Source organism: Rhamphochromis longiceps, linkage group LG23 (assembly GCF_057381845.1).
Source record: "Rhamphochromis longiceps isolate RC_006_pf linkage group LG23, R_longiceps_female_GT1.1, whole genome shotgun sequence".
Lineage (NCBI taxonomy): Eukaryota > Metazoa > Chordata > Actinopteri > Cichliformes > Cichlidae > Rhamphochromis > Rhamphochromis longiceps.
Genome location: NC_140578.1, coordinates 362,006 through 380,792, shown reverse-complemented (window position 1 = coordinate 380,792; position 18,787 = coordinate 362,006). Strand labels below are relative to the sequence as shown.

At 42.9% G+C, this 18,787-nt stretch overlaps 2 protein-coding genes across 2 annotated transcripts; both read left to right on the top strand.

Annotated features, from left to right (window-relative positions):
* Nucleotides 1-4,877: 4,877 nt before the first annotated feature.
* lrrc15 (leucine rich repeat containing 15) lies at nucleotides 4,878-9,049 on the top strand. The gene is made up of 2 exons (XM_085399038.1): nucleotides 4,878-5,121; nucleotides 7,197-9,049. The coding sequence occupies exon 2, from the start codon at nucleotides 7,204-7,206 to the stop codon at nucleotides 8,902-8,904; it is 1,701 nt and encodes a 566-aa protein (XP_085255164.1). The 5' UTR covers nucleotides 4,878-5,121; nucleotides 7,197-7,203; the 3' UTR covers nucleotides 8,905-9,049.
* A 2,051-nt stretch (nucleotides 9,050-11,100) lies between these two features.
* On the top strand, nucleotides 11,101-14,368 carry LOC146640853 (uncharacterized). The gene is made up of 2 exons (XM_085398333.1): nucleotides 11,101-11,386; nucleotides 11,556-14,368. Exon 2 carries the CDS (start codon nucleotides 11,565-11,567, stop codon nucleotides 14,208-14,210), a length of 2,646 nt encoding a protein of 881 aa, XP_085254459.1. The 5' UTR covers nucleotides 11,101-11,386; nucleotides 11,556-11,564; the 3' UTR covers nucleotides 14,211-14,368.
* Nucleotides 14,369-18,787: the final 4,419 nt, after the last annotated feature.

Below are 18,787 nucleotides of genomic sequence, written 5' to 3'. Positions count from 1 at the left end.
AGATCGTGGTCAAGATTTTGGAGTATCTTGTTTAATCCCACAGCACCTGTTATTCGAACAGCTGCTGTAAACAACCATTATTCCTTATCTGGATTTGACTTCCTTTTCAGGAATGTTACAGAAATGTGCTTTCCCAGAAGGAATTACACATCTTCACAGGAAGATTATGCCCTAATCTTTGTAACAACGTTCAAAACAGGAAACACATCTATCCATGATGTCACGAGGTCAGTATGTTTAGCTTTTGAGATGACGAATCCATTTATGAAATGACGCCCCTGTAATTTCACAAGCCTCTGTCATAACCTCAAAAATGTGAACGTACATCCAGCCCAGTTCCCTTTTTAATAACTGTGCAACATGTTTCATTACAAAGCCGCTCTTTAATTCTACCGAAGTTTTGACACAAATGTTTTTCATGAGAAAGGAAATAACTAAAGGTGAAGTTCGTACATTTAAAGTTTCATTTGTGAGCAGCTTGTCCTCACAGTTGGACATTACACATTGTTCTGTAGAGACTAAACAAGGGGCCATATTTGCCTGAGTCACAATAATTTTTCAAGTCTTTTAAACCCTAAAAATGACGGCAGATGCCACAAATTCCACGAGAGGTGATTGGACGCTAAACCAAGCAGCAAACAAAAGAGGATGAATTGGTGAGCAGTGCCCAAGTTCATTGCTATGACAACAGGTGATTAGGACTTTCCAGCAGGCTGAGCTCACACAACAGTGGGCACATACACAGGGTCAGCGTGGGGAGAGGAAAACTGCAGGGGCACAAGAAATATTGGACCAATGTGGAAAACAAGACTTTAGGAAGAGAAACAAAAACCTGTTGATTCATAGCTCTGGGAGGAATCTTTCATTTGTCTATGTTAACCTTCTAACTTTGACCGTAATGCCAGCTGGGAGGGATTTCCCAAAACATGAGCAAATGTGGAATTCCCAGAGTCTTGGCTGCAGGGTGGAATTTTAATGCTCTTGATTAAGCTGATGGACATTATGGACAATGCTGGGCATCCTCTGCACACGGCCATAAACAACCAGAAGAGTCTGTTCAGTGACAGGTTGCTTCTCCCCAAGACAAGAACTAACAGACTTAAAAACTCCTTTGTCCCACACGCCATCAGACTGTTTAACTCCTCTCTGGAGGGGAGAGGGAGGGGAAACAGGAGGACAAAGGAGGGGGGAACAACTAAGCTGTAGTGCCTCTGCACCTTACTGTACAATACCTTGTGCAATACTTTTTGTAAATAGTCAACAGTGCAATAGACTCAATACTTGAAATGTGCAATTCACTTGTATTTTTATTTTTTATTCCTATTTATTCTATTTATCCCCTTTGTATATTTTATTTATATTTGTCTCTGTATTTATATATGTGTGTGTGTGTGTGTGTGTGTGTGTGTGTGTGTGTGTGTGTGTGTATATATATATAATATTCTGTAACTGTAACTTCGGTCGTTGCTGTGCTTTTTTTGGAAGTCGAATTTCCCAGAGGAACCCACCCGAGGGATTAATAAAGTTCTATCTTATCTTATCTTATCTTAAGCCCAATAATAAGCTGTTTATTTAAAAAATAGGAATCTGGAGAACTGGTGCCAGAGGAACAACCTCCTTCTAAACGTCAGTAAGACAAAGGAGCTGATAGTGGACTTCAGCACTAAGCAGGAGAGGAACTACCAGACCCCCGTCATCAACGAGTGCCCAGTGGAGAGAGTGGACAGCTTCAAATACCTCGGAGTTCACATCACGCAGGACCTGTCATGGTCCTGTCACATCAACACTGTGGTGAAAAAGGCCCGACAGCGTCTCTACCACCTCAGACGCTTGAGAGACTTCCAACTGCCCTCCAAGTCTCTCAATCACACCACCACACAGTACTGACCCACACATATGGTTCTTACACACACACTGGACTTTCTGGACATTGTTTTTGCACAACACTGGTCACTATATTCTTCATTTCCGGTTAATACTTGTACAGCTGCTGTTATTGTGTATATATTTATTTATATTTCTTCATACATTCTTATATAGTTCTATATTGTGTATTTTGTTGTACAGTTATTTTATTTTCAACTTTAATTTATAGATTTTATCTTATTCTTTCCCAGTTAAATTTACCCTTCATTCTAATTTGTGTTGTACAGTTATTTCATTTTTAACCTTAATTTATATTTTATTCCTTCCTAGTTAAATTTACCCTTTTTAATTTTTCATATTTATTTCCTATCTTATTCATAGCCTTTCCTTTTTTGTTTTCTTTAGGTCACGAGCAGTTGTCCAAGCATTTCACTACATATCGTACTGTGTATGACTGTGTACGTGACAAATAAAATTTGAAAAAAACAGGCTGTAAGTTGAGTCATACTGAATGTACATATCCTAATATTCCTTTCTAAATCCTCCGTAAAGAACATGCACTCGTTACATCACAAAGAAGAGCAGCTATAACTGTAACCCTGCTCAATCCGGCTTCTTTTTTATATATTATGTGTTCACTGAAGTTCACTGAAATAATAAGGTGAACATTTGATCAGTCTGTAAATCTGTGAAAGGATTTCAAAGCTTGGTATCTTCACATGGCTCTGTAACTCACAGCTAAGTGTTTTCAGTTGTCACAGATTGCATGTTCTGGTCAGTTGATTTTATGACTGAGAACTTCAGCACTCACAGTTACATGTGTAAGTTTGTAATAGTGCATTTAAAGCATTTCTTTAAATGCTCTCACCCCAACCAGTCACAGCAGATGGCTCCACCCCTGCCGGAGGTTTCTTCCTGTTAAAAGGGAGTTTTTCCTTCCCACTGTCACCACAGTGCTTGCTCATAGGCAGTCGTATGATTGTTGGGTTTTTCTCTGTATGTATTATTGTAGGATTTCCTTACAAAATAAAGCACCTTGAGGCGATTTGAGGCTGTATAAATAACTTGAATTGAATTGAATGCTGAGGAAAGGCAAGTGCTGAAGCTTTTCTAACTGCTCCGTAACATTAAATATTGTATACCGGTCCTCACTCATAAGTTGACATTTCTATGGTTCAGCACCATTAAGCTGGTTTGTCTGGATTGAAGCTGAGCGCGCTGGTTTTCCTGTTTGTTCTCACAGGCTCTCATGGGGGAAGGAATTTACTGTTTCTCCACAAACTGGTGTGCAGGTACGTGTCCCCAGCTTTCACAGGCTTGAATCCAGATAAGTGTTTCTTTGTGGACGCGAGTGGATCAGGCAGCTTTGTCCACAGGTAAGACAGGCACGTGCAAAAACACGGTGAGTGGGTAATCTTACTCAGGAACAAGAAAACATGCTTCACCTATCAGGAGAGTCCAGTCTCACTACAACATGACAATTTTAGTTCAACAATCCAGTGAGGAATAGAGAGGAGAAACGAGGTGAGTGTAAGTGGAATCAGACATGCCACTGGCTACTAGGCAGCCACGCCCATACCTGTGAAGTGCACCTAATACTAATACTAGTACTAATCAAATGTCAATAATAAACATATGCCATGCGTTTCCAGCAGGAAATTCTTTTTATCCTGAACTCTTTTACTGAAAACTGTAGAATTAACAGGATAATAAACTCAGACCATTTTGCATTTAATCATTAGTTATTGGTTATTAAACTCTGGGTTTAAGCCTGTCTGTCCCAGAGGTTTCTTCCTGTCAATCTTCCTCTTTTTCTTTGCAAGTACTTTCTCGCAGAGTTGCATCTATTTGATGGGATTTTTCTATTATTGCAGGGTCTTTACCTTACAATAGAAAGCACCTTGAACAGAAGAACAGAAAATGCTATCTTGTCATGCAGTCTTTTGGGATACTAATTTAGAAGCTATTGTACACAGAATGTGGGATAGATTTGCTTTATAGTAAAATATGCAAAACTAAAAACATACAATAGCTCTCATGTCGGAGGCATGTAAATCAAATCAGTTATAAAACACAATTATTTATGTTTCAATATTGCAATAAAAGTGTTTAGGACAGTTTTGTGCACTGCAGCAACATCTGCCTTTAGATGAGCTCCACCCTCATTATCTGTTTCCAGTAGTTTCCTGTGTGATAGAGTTTAAAAGCTAAAAGCTGCATATCACTGGCAGATCAGAGCCATCTTTTTCACCTAAAAACCAGAAAACAAGACAAATTTAGCACTAAAGCTTAATCACATAATAATTCCCTTTACTGTTTGTGATATCAAAGAAACCGTTCCACTCTGTTTTGTAATAGCGTGTTTGGCTCACATGAGAAATATGCACACAACACGAGCAAAAGCTGTAGAGGCAAGGAAAGCTTCGTTGCTTAATTCTATCCAGATGTACTAAATGCTAAAAGTTGTTCCTGAACTTACCCGCACAAGACTTTCATTATGATATGAAAATAATAAGAAAATGAATAGAAAATGTATCATTTTTGTTACAGCAGAGAGAGTGAACGCTCATTCAGTGTGTTTGTGGGTGGATTGTGTTACAGTCTGTCCCTAAAAGTGGATTTGGGAAACCAAACCCATCCATTTACAAGCATACCATGAATGTTACTCCAAAGATATGTGCAGACCATACTTTGCACACCCAAGCAGACACACAAACAACATTGCCACAAACTAAAAACACAAAACAATCTCCATTGTTCTGTCCAGAGTCACTTGTCACCCTTCCTGTAACCTCTAGCACACATATACATCTTTCCTTGTCCATTAAATAAAGAAGCTTGAGGCATTAAAAAAAAGTGTCTTTGCTAAGATGAAACAGAGACCAAATACCCACATAAACACAAAATCAGTTCAGTCCCAGGCTGGTACCAGAGGGTGGGGCTTCTGCTGGTCTGATCCCCCTCCACCACATTTAGAAAAAAAGGGTGAGTGTGTGTGTGAGACACCGAGGGGGCCGGGGGACGGCCAGGAAGCTCAGAAACAGGATCTACACATTTCTTGTGTGAGACAGAGAGAAAAAAAGCTGACTTATAAAATTTGACTGATGACGAAGAGCAGGAAAATGTGATGGTGTGAAAGTTCAGGCAGTGCTGGAAACTTTCAGAGGATTAGTAAAACTGAGGAGGAAGGGAGGACGCACATAAAAGAACTCCACACCGACTCACTGTCTCTGTTCAGGGATCGCAGCACGAGAGGTAAGCTCAGCAAAACAGCACGCTGGCCTACTTTGTTCCTTTATTTGACTTTTTCTTTTTTTAAAACTTTTATTTACTTAAGACTTAAGATGTGTCCAGTATATTTCTGAGGTAAATGTAACAGGAAACAAACAAGATAAAGAAGTCGGTGACAGTAATGTGGAATAAGATATAATGTTAGTTTTTCTTCTTGTTATTTTTTAAATATTACATTTATAATACGTTGTATAGTCATGTGTTTTCATGTGTAAAACAATTAGCTTTTTAATATGTCATTATTATAAGAGTTACGTTTTGAATTACATGACAAAGTGTATTTTTTATGTCATGTCAGCTACGGTGTTCATCAAAACATGCTAAATAAAACATGCATGGCCTTCTGCAGCTCTGCTCCTACGCTCTTTTCACAGAACATAATGTTCTGAGCCTTTAATTATCGAAGGGAGAAAAACATCTAAGGAATTACTGGTGAACTGGAAATGGTTTAACCATTATATTACAACACAGATCATTTCAGGCTGTCCCAGTGACGAAATGACAGTGGGTTTGGGTTGGACTGAGAGGATAAAGTCTGCCAGAGATGACACATAGTTTAGGTGTTAATTTACCTTTTCTTCTCCCTCCTGCTGGCTCCTCCGCTTTTTAATACGGCGAAAATGATCCCATATAACAAAAGGAAGGGTATTCCACGGATACCTAAATTTTATTTTTCAGTAGTTCGGTAATTAGAAACCCGTCTATGACTAAAGTCTGAACTCTGACCGGCCACATTCACAGCAGGAAAGAAAAAGGAAATAATCATGAAACTGTTCGGTGTCTCTTATAGGAAAGTTAAAAGAAATAAGAATTATGAGGAATTAAATGAGGTATTATGTTAGTATGGCTAGAAATCATGTAAACGTTATAAAATTGTAATAGCAGTGGAAACAATGACTTCACCCTCACAGCAGGAATCTAGTACCACCTCTCCAACCTTTTAATGAAAACAGAAAAAATGTGTTAAAATGTGAGCAGCTGGGACGGACCAGCATGGATTTTATGACCTCTTGCTTTTGATGAAAAAAAAAGAAAAGAAGGAAGTTAAGAAATCTGATGCCTTTGAGTTCGTTTGAAGGATATTTTATTTTGTCTTTACAAAGTTCCTTCCTGAAAGACACTCTTGTTGCAAACTAATACATCTCATCTACTGAGAAGCAACTCAGGCTTGCCAGCCCTCAGTTGCAGGACTGTGAATTTGGTGAATTTGTGTGGAGAAGCAGGTCATGATGCTGGCAAGGTTTTGTTCCAGGAGCCGTCTGTGCCTCTACAAACAGTGAGAACGGCTCAGCTTCCAAACTTGTGCAGGCAGTCTGGCATGCTGAGAAGCAGACAAAACACTGAATTTCATTTGCTAACAAATATTCAGTGTTCACTTTCAAAAAATTTTGCAAAACAAATTATTCAGGCATGAGTGGTTCAAAATTACTGCTTAACACAAATGCTGCATACACGGTTTTGCTGCCAGAGGCCTGCCAAGCATTTAGCAGTCAGTTCTGTTGGTGGGCAGTGCTCCTAGCTACGGGCAACATTGGATTCATTTATGCAAATGTCGGCTTCCTGGACGAAACACAAACTCAGAGGCTACACCATGAAGACACTGTTACTAATTAGAGCTGCATTCAGTAGAACTTTCCTATCATTGTGATGGTTCTGGGAGCAGAGAATCCCAATCTGACATGGAGAGGAGATAAATAAATCCTTTTCTTTACTGCCCTGTAAGCAAAAAGGTTTTGCAATAATAAATCAAATTTCAGAGTAGGTCCAGTGGCGTTAACACACCAGAAATGCAACAATGTCCATTTTCCCTCATGAATATCCAAAGTGGAGCAGTTCAGTTACTTTTGTAAGCAAAAATAACAGCGTTTGTTTAATGAGCGCTTGCTGGCCTTCCACATAAAGCAAAATCCCCACAGGTTGTACACAATCTTAATGTATCCAGACTTCTTTTTCTTAAATATGGCAACAAACATGGCTCACACTGATTTGTTTAGTGACTTTGGCATGTAACCAATCAACATATGTTTCTTCTATTTTAGGGCAATAATGGAGCTGCCAACGACACTTCCTGTACTCCTACTTCTCATGGCCCTCAGTGTTGTCTGGGCGTGTCCGGATGGATGCCAATGTAGAGGAAGCACAGTCCAATGCGTTGGCCTGTCAAACTTCCCCATGCCGCTGCCGTCATCTGCCACCAAACTCTATTTTTCAAAATGCAGTTTTAACTCTCTGGAGCCAGAACACATGACGAATTCGTTGGATTTGTTGCTAATTAAAGAATCTCCTTTGAGGGAAGTGCGCCCTGGCACGTTTAATTCAACACCACATATCGGGTCCTTAACATTAACTGGTACCCAACTGCAGGATCTGCCAGAAGCCTTGTTGAAAAATCTGCAGAAACTTGAGGCTTTGACACTAAGCATCAACAACCTCTTAGTACTTCGGCCTCAGTGGTTTTCCCTGTTGACCGAGCTTAGAAGACTTGACCTTAGTAGGAATCTTTTCACTGCAGTACCTGTGGAAACTTTTCATCCACTGAAACAGTTGAGCTACCTTTCCCTTTCTGGTAACAAAGTCAGCCAGCTATCTAGAGAAACCTTTAAGGGTCTTTCTCAGATCATAACTTTACGCCTTAATAGAAACATGCTACAGGAGCTTCAAGTTGGTACTTTGGATGACCTTGTAAACCTGGGAGAGCTGTCACTACAAGACAACCAAATCACTCACCTCCACCGTGACCTGTTCTCCAAGACTCCAAAACTCCAGAAGCTGTTTCTCTCCAACAACAAGATCACATCTCTCCCAGAAGGGATCTTCCTAAACGTGCCAAATCTTTCCCAGATCTCCCTGTATGAAAACCAGCTGGAGACTCTGGGGCCAAGGGTGTTTGGGCCCACGGCCCTTAAGGAGCTGTGGCTGTATGACAACAAGCTGAGTCGTGTGGAAAATGACACGTTCAGGAACCTGACTCAGTTACGCCTCCTGGTCCTCAGTCGTAACCGGATTAGTTATGTATCCACCAGTGCATTTAGAGGATTGGAACAGCTGGGAGAGGTATCCCTGCACACCAATCTGATCACGACCCTGCAAGCTGGGACTTTCCAGGTGCTACCAAGACTGGTCAACATTTCTCTGGAAAACAACTTCATCAAATCCCTCCCACGTGGTTTCCTCCAGGGTCTGACCCACCTGGGACAGATAGACCTGCGAAACAATTCCCTCCCTAACCTACCACAGGAGAGTTTAGATGCCCTTACTGCATCAGAGGAAGTACTCCTCCAGCAAAATCCCTGGAGGTGTGACAAGGATATTCTGCCACTTAGGGACTGGTTGAAGCAGCACCCATCAAAGACCAACCAAAGCCTTGTGGTCTGTGACGCTCCTTCCAGTCTGAATGGCGAGATGATTGCTTTGCTGGCAGATGAGAACTTGGTATCTCTCAGCTCTACTCAGGAGCCCGTGCTGACCTCAACAGAGAAGAGGAGGAGGCCACATACACCTCCAGCCAAAAGAAGCACTCCCTCACCAGCTGTCAAGACGACCCCCACCTCAGAGTATGAAAAGGTAACCAGGAGTGGACAAGGGAATACTGGAAGCATTTCTCGTGATATTTCAATCACCCTAATTGTCATCGCAGTGGTGTGCACTGTCATCATCAGCACTGTAATTATCAGCTGTATTTGCTGGAGGAGAAATAAGAGTGGCACGGGGAATATAGGCCGCAGGAGTACGAACTCTGTGCTGTAGACTGCAATTCAAACAAAGCACACGAAGAACTTTTAGAGGGCGACTTTGGAGAGTTGGTAATTGAGCCTGAAAGGCACCAGAGAGTTCATTACCTTTTAGTTTTATTCATCAGATTTACCCCTCAGTGTGTCTTCCTGACTGTGCATCTTTGAGGAAAGAGATGCCATCTTAAATACTAACTGTAACAACAAATGCCTTAACAACTTTTGGCCAACCTGGACATATTTGTGAATGTAAACTGAAACATGCTTCGCCTGTTGAGTTAACCACCCAACGACTGTTTTTCATTAACAATTGTTGCAGCTTGACGGCTGATTTTGTGCTAACAACCCAACATTTAGCAAATAGTTGAACTTCTTTGCAAAAGCGTTACAATATACATACAAAAGATGTAATATGGAGTTCACTAGGGGCAGGGATAGCTCAGTAGGTAGAGTGGTGGCCCCATGATCGGAAGGTCGGGGGTTCAATTCCCCTGAACAGCTACCCTGAGGTACCCCTGAGCAAGGTACCGTCCCTACACACTGCTCCCCGGGTCCCCAGTGGCTGCCCACTGCTTCACTGAGTGAATGGGTTAAATGCAGAGAGGGATTTTCCCCACGGGGACCAATAAAGTACACTTTCTTCTTCTTCTACTATACTATACATCACGCTTCAATAGCCTGAATAAATGCAACACTTCTAGTGAGAGCATGTGCACGCTCTCTTATTTACTGAGCTTCACCATTCATACTAGGTTTGACAAGTCTGACATTATTTATATAAATATATACATTGTTTCATATTTGAATTCTTGTGAAAATGATTTTAAACACGTGAAAGTTTTCAGCATGACACTGACATAGTGGGTTGTACATTTAATAAAACGTAACAAAAACAACAACCCAGGAGTACTAATTTTTTTTCCATCCATCCATTCACTTCCGCTTATCCTTTTTCAGGGTCGTGGGGGGCGCTGGAGCCTATCCCAGCTGTCATAGGGCAAGAGGCGGGGTACACCCTGGACAGGTCGCCAGTCTGTCGCAGGGCTAACACACAGGGACAGACAACCATTCACACTCACATTCACACCTAGTGGCAATTGGGATCATCCAATTAACCTACCCCCACAAGCTGCATGTCTTTGGACGGTGGGAGGAAGCCGGAGTACCCGGAGGGAACCCACGCAAACACGGAGAGAACATGCAAACTCCACACAGAAAGACCCCGGCCTGATGCTGGAATTGAACTCAGGACCTTCTTGCTGTGCGGCAACAGTGCTAACCACCGTGCCACCGTGCCGCCCACTAATTTTTTTTAATTCATTTATTTTAATATGGTAAAATTAAAAGAAACAAGGCAAGCCTCACGCTTCAATCACATAAATCCATACATAATAGCCAAGTACAGAGTGTCAGCATGAGTACCATTGTCAAGGTCCGGCTGTGTGGGAGGCAGGATGTGGACCCAAACAGAGGACTTAGAAAACAATAAGTAAACTTAAAATCTAACTGTAATGCTGACTATCCACAGAAATAACAAAAGAGCAAAAACTTCTCCAGGGCAAGAACTGGAAATCAGAGTACAGGTATATAAGGACAACACGTGTCAGAATCAGAATCAGAATACTTTATTGATCCCTGGGGGAAATTATTTTTGTTACAGTGCTCCATTATAAGCCAACATTAAGACAAGACAGACAATACACTAACTAAGAATAGTACAATATATACATATATATATATACATACATACATAAGTCACTCATAAATAAATAGCTGAACAAGAAACGTGTAGTTATAGCAGCAAACAGCAAACAAACAGCAAACAAACAGCGTGTCAGGGAGACACGCTGCTATGAGGGAAGACACAGCAAAGAACAGAGGGAGACTCAGACGATAAAAACCAACCAGGTAATGTAAGAGATGGAAAACAAATTAAACTAAGAAGTCCAAAACACAATACCCTGGGTTAAACACCCAGTTACATCTACTATCCTCTTGGTAAAATCCATTCTACATCCACAGTACCTTCCATTACACTGCCATCTAATGGAAAACAGTCACGATAAAGTCTGAAATACTTTAGCTGGAATCCAAAAGTTCCACCTGAAGCTTGCCTATGATTACAAACTGGAAGCAACAAATTCATCAAAAATGATGTTGTGCATTTTTTCGTGCTGTTCCAGTGAGGAAGTAAAAAACCAAAATAACAAACACATGTGCGTTTTAACTGGCCTGAAATATTGTGTTAAGCATGTGTTAAACATTAATCACACAGCTATGTATGACGTTAAGAAAAAATCCACAATCTTGAATGCACTCTGTAGACGTGTGCAGTAACTAAAAAACTGATGCCTTGCTCTTATCTCGGGCTGCAGAAGTGTGCTGCGCCACGCCTCAGATGCAACAGACTTACAGCCTGTTGGAGCCTCAGTAATAATTACCTAACTCGCATGTGTCTCGTTTTTGCTGGAGCTTCATCCTCCAAAAGAAATAACCTGGTAGGTACCCTTTTCTTTGATATTTGACTAGGTTTAAAAAAAAAAGATTTTCCAGAGAAATTGCAGGTCTGAATTTGATGCATTAAAAACAAATCATGCTAAATTACAAACCAAAATGTAATTCTTGAAAATTTTGTATGAGGGTAAAAATATTTTTTTCTTTTTCTAGTGAATAAAAATGTCCAGAGGCGAGATCATCGTTTTCTTTCTACTTTTCATGCCTGACTTTTCACTGGCTGAAACCCAACCATGTGAAAAGGCGACTGACTGCCCCAAAGAGAACCAGGCAGTTTTTAGCTCAGCTACAGAAATCCCACGCTCTCTCAGACCCAAAGTGACAGAAGTCTTTTTTTTGGTTAGCCATATTACAACAATACCAAAAGGAGCCTTTGCTGAAAACCCACAGCTTGAAAAGGTGGAGTTCATAAACAGTAACATATCATCCATCGAGCTGGGAGCGTTCGAGGGACTGAAAAACCTGAAAAATATTGAGGTCTCTGGCAGCAAATTAACGTCACTCCCAGTAGGAGTCTTTAACGACCTCAGCAACATGGAGGAACTCGTACTCAAATCTAACAAGCTTCAAAGACTTGATAAAGGTTTGTTTGAAGGCCTTAAAAAACTAAGACACCTCCTGTTGAATTTGAATGAGATTAAGTTGATTGAAGATGAGACATTTGACGGTCTTGACAACCTTTTAATGCTCCATTTGGGTAAAAACAATCTCTCTGCTGTGTCAACTCACTGGTTCTCCAACCTAAACAAGCTGGAGGCATTCCGACTTTATGAGAATCAGCTGACCACCATTCCTGAAGACTTGTTTCAGAATTTACCAAACTTAAAGGAAATCAGCTTGCATGGAAACCAGATAGAAGAATTGCCTCCCAATCTGTTCCCTCATAAAAACAAACTGACTAAACTGTTGCTGGACAATAATCTTCTAACTACTTTTCCTGAGGGGTATTTTGTTGGCTTCCCTCAGCTTAAAACACTCACCCTGAAGAACAACAGGCTGAAAAGTTTGCCACCAGTGCTGTTTGGAGAAATGCCCAAATTGACCGAATTAAGCCTCCAGCAAAACAATCTCTCCAGTCTCCCTAAAGGAGTTTTTGGCCCTCTGAAGAAAATCAGGAAGCTGGACCTGTCGAAGAATAAATTCGTCACCTTGTCCCCTGAATACTTTGAAGGCCCAGAAAAGCTCACAGAACTGAATCTACAGAACAACATGATAGAGTCACTGGATGAAGATCTGTTTGAAAAGCTACAATCACTAGCCACTCTCAAGCTTGCTCACAACAACCTCCAGACGCTTCCTGGAGATATTTTTGACCCATTAGGAAAGCTCAGGAAGCTTGACCTCAGTAACAACCCGTGGCTCTGCGACTGTAACCTGAAAGCCTTCCACAGCTGGGTGACCGGAAATGCTGCAAAGCTCACGTCTCCTCCACTCTGTGAGTGTCCCGAAGATTTGAAAGGGACGAAAATGCCCTCATTAACACAGGATCAGCTGATTTGCCCAGCACTTCCACCCACGACTACCACAACAACTACACCCACAACTACACCCACGACAACACTTCCACCCACGACTACCACAACAACTACACCCACAACTACACCCACGACCACCCCAACCACAACTACACCCATGACAACAACTACACCCACGACCACCCCAACCACAACTACACCCACAACTACACCCACGACCACCCCAACCACAACTACACCCATGACAACAACTACACCCACGACCACCCCAACCACAACTACACCCACAACTACACCCACGACCACCCCAACCACAACTACACCCATGACAACAACTACACCCACGACCACCCCAACCACAACTACACCCACGACAACAACTACACCCACGACCACCCCAACCACAACTACACCCACGACAACAACTACACCCACGACCACCCCAACCACAACTACACCCATGACAACAACTACACCCACGACAACACTTCCACCCACGACTACCACAACAACTACACCCACAACTACACCCACAACAACACTTCCACCCACGACCACCACAACAACTACACCCACAACTACACCCACGACAACAACTACACCCACGACCACCCCAACCACAACTACACCCATGACAACAACTACACCCACGACCACCCCAACCACAACTACACCCACGACCACCACAACTACACCCACAACCACCCCAACCACAACTACACCCATGACAACAACTACAGCCACGACCACCCCAACCACAACTACACCTACAACCACCCCAACCACAACCACACCCACAACCACCACTACATCCCTGACTACGACAACTACACCCACAACCACCCCAGTAACAACTGCACCCACGACTACCACAACAACTACAACCACCCCAACCACAACTGCAACCACAACCACCCCGACTACAATTGCAACCACCACTACTCTGACCACGACTGCACCCACAACAACATCTACACCCACAACCACCCCAACAACAAGTACAACCACAACTACTACAACAACTACATCTCCTCCACCCACTCCAGTGATCTTCTCCTGTCTGAACGTGACAACCTCAGAGCAGCAGCAAGCTTACTTTGTTCCTCAAGACAGCACAAAAGTTCAGCAGTGCAAAACTCATCTGAAGGTTTACATTGTTATTCTGGTGGTAGAGATTATCTGCACATTGGCTCTGGCTAAGTTCACCATTTCACTTTATCACCTACTCCAGCGCAGTGAGAGGTTGTACCACAAAGTGAAACTCACCCGCTTCTCCTACAAGAGGGAAGTCATCCTACGGCCTCTGCGAGAGGCAGAGACCCGAGGACTTTGAATTTTCTGAGGTGCTGCTAGAGATCAGAGTTTAATCATCCGAAAGATCACCAGGATGGCAAATAGGCCAGAAGCAATCATACAACTTATCACAACATCCTTAAAGCTGTAATAATTCATCTTAAATGATTTGTGAGCAGTGGAGCGATAAGATGAAGAAAGAATAAGAAGTAAGAATGATGCATACACATGCATTAGGTTTTGTATCCCTTGCTCAAATGTAATGTTTCTGGATGTTTTCTCTGTTTTTGCTTAAAAATATATGCAAAAGATATTAGTTTTTTGTTTTTTTATGTCAAATATAATAAAATGTACATAATTAAAAAAGACGTTTCTGAAACTAGTCATTACTGAGATTTCCTTTAACACATTCTTACAGCAAGGGGGTGGCAGAGATCCATAAGATCTCACTCACCAAAAACAAAAAACAAGAGGTGCTAAGAATAGGACCAGTTCTGCAAATTAGAGACACTGTAACAGGTAAGAGAAGTGCTCACTAACACAGATTTGGACAGATTTGTGAACAATATTTGAGAGTCATGGGTCTTTCAATTTTAAATCATGCTTTTTATTTGTTCTTGTTTCTAATGTCTCTGTAAAGCACTTTGAATCACCTTGTTGTTGAATTGTGCTATACAAATAAACTTGCCTTGCCTTGCCTTTGTGCATGTAGAAAATGTTTCAGATCTTTAAAAAATGGGAGCAAAAGTGTTGCGTTTATATTTTTGTTCAGTGTAGTTCACTGCCACACAAAAGCAAATTCTCCCAACATGTTGAAATTGGGCTTGGTCTTCCCACACTCTGCCACCATTGCTACAAGCGATGAAGCGCCTTGAGGCGACTTTTGTTGTGATTTGGCGCTATATAAATAAAATTGAATTGAATTGAATTGTAACCTCACTACTCAACAAAGTGATCCATGTGATCCCTGTACTGACTCCTTCCCACCTCTGACAAATCCCACAGCTGCAGAATTGTCCAAGAATAATTTTTTTACAGATCACACCGCTGTGAGTGAAATCAGGAGTGTACAGGGTGAAGAGAAAAGGCGAGAGTACGGTCACCTGTGGTGCTCCTGTGCTGTGACTGACACACACACACACACACACACACACACACACACACACACACACACACACACACACTGTAGTATATAAACGCTACATATTTTCAGTATACAAAAGCATGGTGTCTTATCAGGGCCCCCTGGTGGATCACAAACGTACTGCAGGTGGGCTGCAGTAATAACAGGAATTCAGTTTGTACATTTCTGTAATTTCAATCACATTAATATAAATGTATTAATTGATATAATAAGTGAATAATTCAAGGTGGTTAGTTTTGGATATTACAACTGACCTAAATTTATTAAAGTTTGTGTTGGGTAGCATTAGCAATTTATAGCCAACAGCCTAAGAGCTTTATGTTCTTTGCATGGTTCACAAGGAAATGCATCATTTTCTGTTGTATTTGATTACAGTGAAGGTTTAATGATGGGTGGGTCCAATTTTATTTCCTGTTTTTTTTTTTTGGTTTTTTTTGTTTTTTTTGTTTTTTTTCCGTGTATCGTGCCCACCCCCAAGATCCTATATGTATGTGTAATGAGAGTGTGAGTAATGTGAATGTCTAAGTTGTGGGATAAAATTGAGGCAGAGGCAGCCAGAAGGGGACAGAGGGGGGGGGGGGGGGGGGGGGGGTAGCCTCCTCTGCACCCTGGTGACATACCCCTACTCCAAGGTCCTGCATGTGTGGGTGGTTGTGGTGGAGCGGGAAGAGGGAGGCAGCTGGAGATGGGGAGGGAAGGAAGGGAGGGGCAAGGGACCCCTCCCTGGGGCCAGCTCCCCCGCTGACCCCAGTAGGCACCCCCATACTCCGCGACCTGCCAGGGAAAGGGGGCCCAGGCCCATCCAGACCGGGGCCCAGTGCAGCAGCGCCTCCCGGCCCCACAGAGCCCGGGACAGTCCACCCAACCCCACCACAGAGAAAACTGCACCCACCCCACCATCCACTCTTCTTCCAGACTACATAAGACAATAAACACCCAGGCTGAGATCTCCCTCCACCTCTCCTGTATCTCCCCCTCCTGCAGAGAGAGTTCCTGAAGAGAGGAAAGCTCCTGCAAGATGTGACAAACTCCCCCACCAGTTGAAGAGCCCCCCAGGTGGCTCGATGCACTGGCGGCACCCTGCTCCAGGGCTGGGCCCCCATGCACCCACCCGCCCACAACCCCGGCAGCACACCAACCAGGACCCAAGCCCCCGAGGCCCGGCCCGGGCCCCAGCCCAGAGACGGAGCGCCCCAGAACCTCACGCCCATCCCGGACCCACCCAGGGGCAGACAGACTACCAGGTCAGTAACCCACGTCCGTCAGCACAGACCCTCCCCTAGCCCCGCTGCACGCAGCCGCGAGGAAACAGTCACCTGAGAGCCAACAGAGCCCCTAACCGGACATGACCGCTACCCCGGGTTGAGGCCCAAGGAAGATGCCTCCGGGGAACCCCCCGACGCCCTAAGCCTGTCCCTACCCCCACATCAATCACATCAGTGAAGGCGGGACCAAACTATGACCCCCCACCCCCACTAGGTGATGGAGCTGATCAAAGGAGCCCAGAGCAATTGATCTGATGTGGTGGCAGAGGCTGTATCAAAACTAATGTAATCTAATAGATTAATTCTAACCAATATAGAAATTAAATTATTTTTATTTTTCCAGTTCATGAGGACTGTTTTCTTGGCTATGCATAGGGCAGTGAAAACCATATGGGCGATATTCTTTTCTGAAGTGACATTATCTAAGCTGCCCAACAAACACACTAAGGGGGAAGTTGGAATGTTACATTTCAGACACCCACCCATTTCCTGGTTTTCAAATGAATCGCAGCACTCTCGGCTTTGGGAATGGCTGACATAGAACGTGGCAGTAAGTCTAGCTCAGGAGCATGCCAAATACTCTTGGGCAAAATACTGACCCAAGTTTCTCTCCCCTGCGTCCGTCGGACCATGAATGTGTGTGCATGTTAGATAGAAAGCACATACTTAGAAAACGGTGTTTGTGTGAATGACCAGGCTGATGATGCAAGTTGTATAAATTGTGCTGGTGTCCCTTGTTTTCCCTTTTACTGGTGTGTGTGTGTGTGTGTGTGTGTGTGTGTGTGTGTGTGTGTGTGTGTGTGTGTGTGTGTGTGGTGTCCTGGTTTTCCTGGGACACCAGGAAGGGTTGTTCCCACTGTGGGGACCTGCCTCACCTGGAGGCATAATCACACACACCTGCAGCTGACCAGGCTCGTCTGGAGAGCTTCATAGAAGAGTGGCTGAGCTTCTGTCAACGCTGGATCGTGGTGTGACCTCCAGTCAGTTTCTCAGCAGTAACTGTTTGTAGTCAGTGTGAGTCTGCCACAAACTGTGAATGTACTAACGGCTGCCTCTGTGATTTCCCAGGAGGACTCAGGAAACGAGAGGGCAGCGTCATAAGAGGCACCATAAATATATTAAATATATAAAAATGAAGCTGTTAGGTGATAAACAAATTCCTATGTAGTTCCATCTGATAGCAAAAACACGATTATTTAAAAATTTGTATTAACAAACATTTATAAATAACACAAACAATTTTTAAAGAAGACAGTAAAAAGTCTGATTACAAAAAGCATTTCTTTAAAACAACACAAAATTAATGATTAAAATTTTCTTAAAAGTGTTATTAGTGTGTGAGAAGTATGTGGACACCCAGCTGGTTATTTATGTGACCAGCACACCATATGACATGTTTCAATTTATTTTAGTTTTTTAGTTATTTATTTTATCTTATCTCATTTTAATTTTCTTTACTTATGCTTTTAGCATGTACAGCACTTTGTGAACTCTGGTTTTATGTTAAAGTGCTTTATAAATAAAGGTGGTATGGTATGGTATGGTATAAGCTGTTCTGTCACATTGTGAGAGCCAACCAACCAGCAACCAGGATTCAACACACGAATGGCCTGACGACAAAAACTCCTCTTGAGCCTCTCTGTTCTTGTTCGGACGGTGTGGAGCCTTCTGCCTGATTTCAGAAGCTGGAACAATTCGTTGTTGGGATGGGACGGGTCCTTTAAAATCTGAGTTGCTGTAGTCCAGCATCTCCTGACGTAAATGTCCTGTAGGGACGGGAGAGCAGCCCTGCGGCAGCGTTCTGCCACACGGATCACTCTCTGAAGAGCTTTTTTATCCTTGACACAGCTGTTTCCATACCAGGATGTGATGTTCTGTGTGAGGATGCTCTCCACAGCGCCTGTATAGAAAGTCCTGAGGATCTCTGGAGAGACCCTGAACTTCCTCAGTTGTCGTAGGTGGTACAGGCGCTGCCTAGCCTTTTTGGACTGGACCTGATTGTCTGATTTATGAACAGTCTGCTGGGCACTATTGTGTTAAACGCTGAACTGTAATCAACAAACAGCATTCGCACATAGTTACCCTGTTTCTTGTCCACGTGGCTGAGGGTGGTGTGCAGGAGGTGGGCGATGGCGTCCTCTGTGGATCTGTTGGGTCGGTAGGTGAACTGCAGCGGATCTGTGGTGTCTGGGATGGAGGAAGAGATGA

Coding starts and splice junctions, on each gene's coding strand:
- LOC146640853 (XM_085398333.1), top strand. CDS start 11,565: ATGTCCAGAGGCGAGATCATCGTTTTCTTTCTACTTTTCATGCCTGAC.
- lrrc15 (XM_085399038.1), top strand. CDS start 7,204: ATGGAGCTGCCAACGACACTTCCTGTACTCCTACTTCTCATGGCCCTC.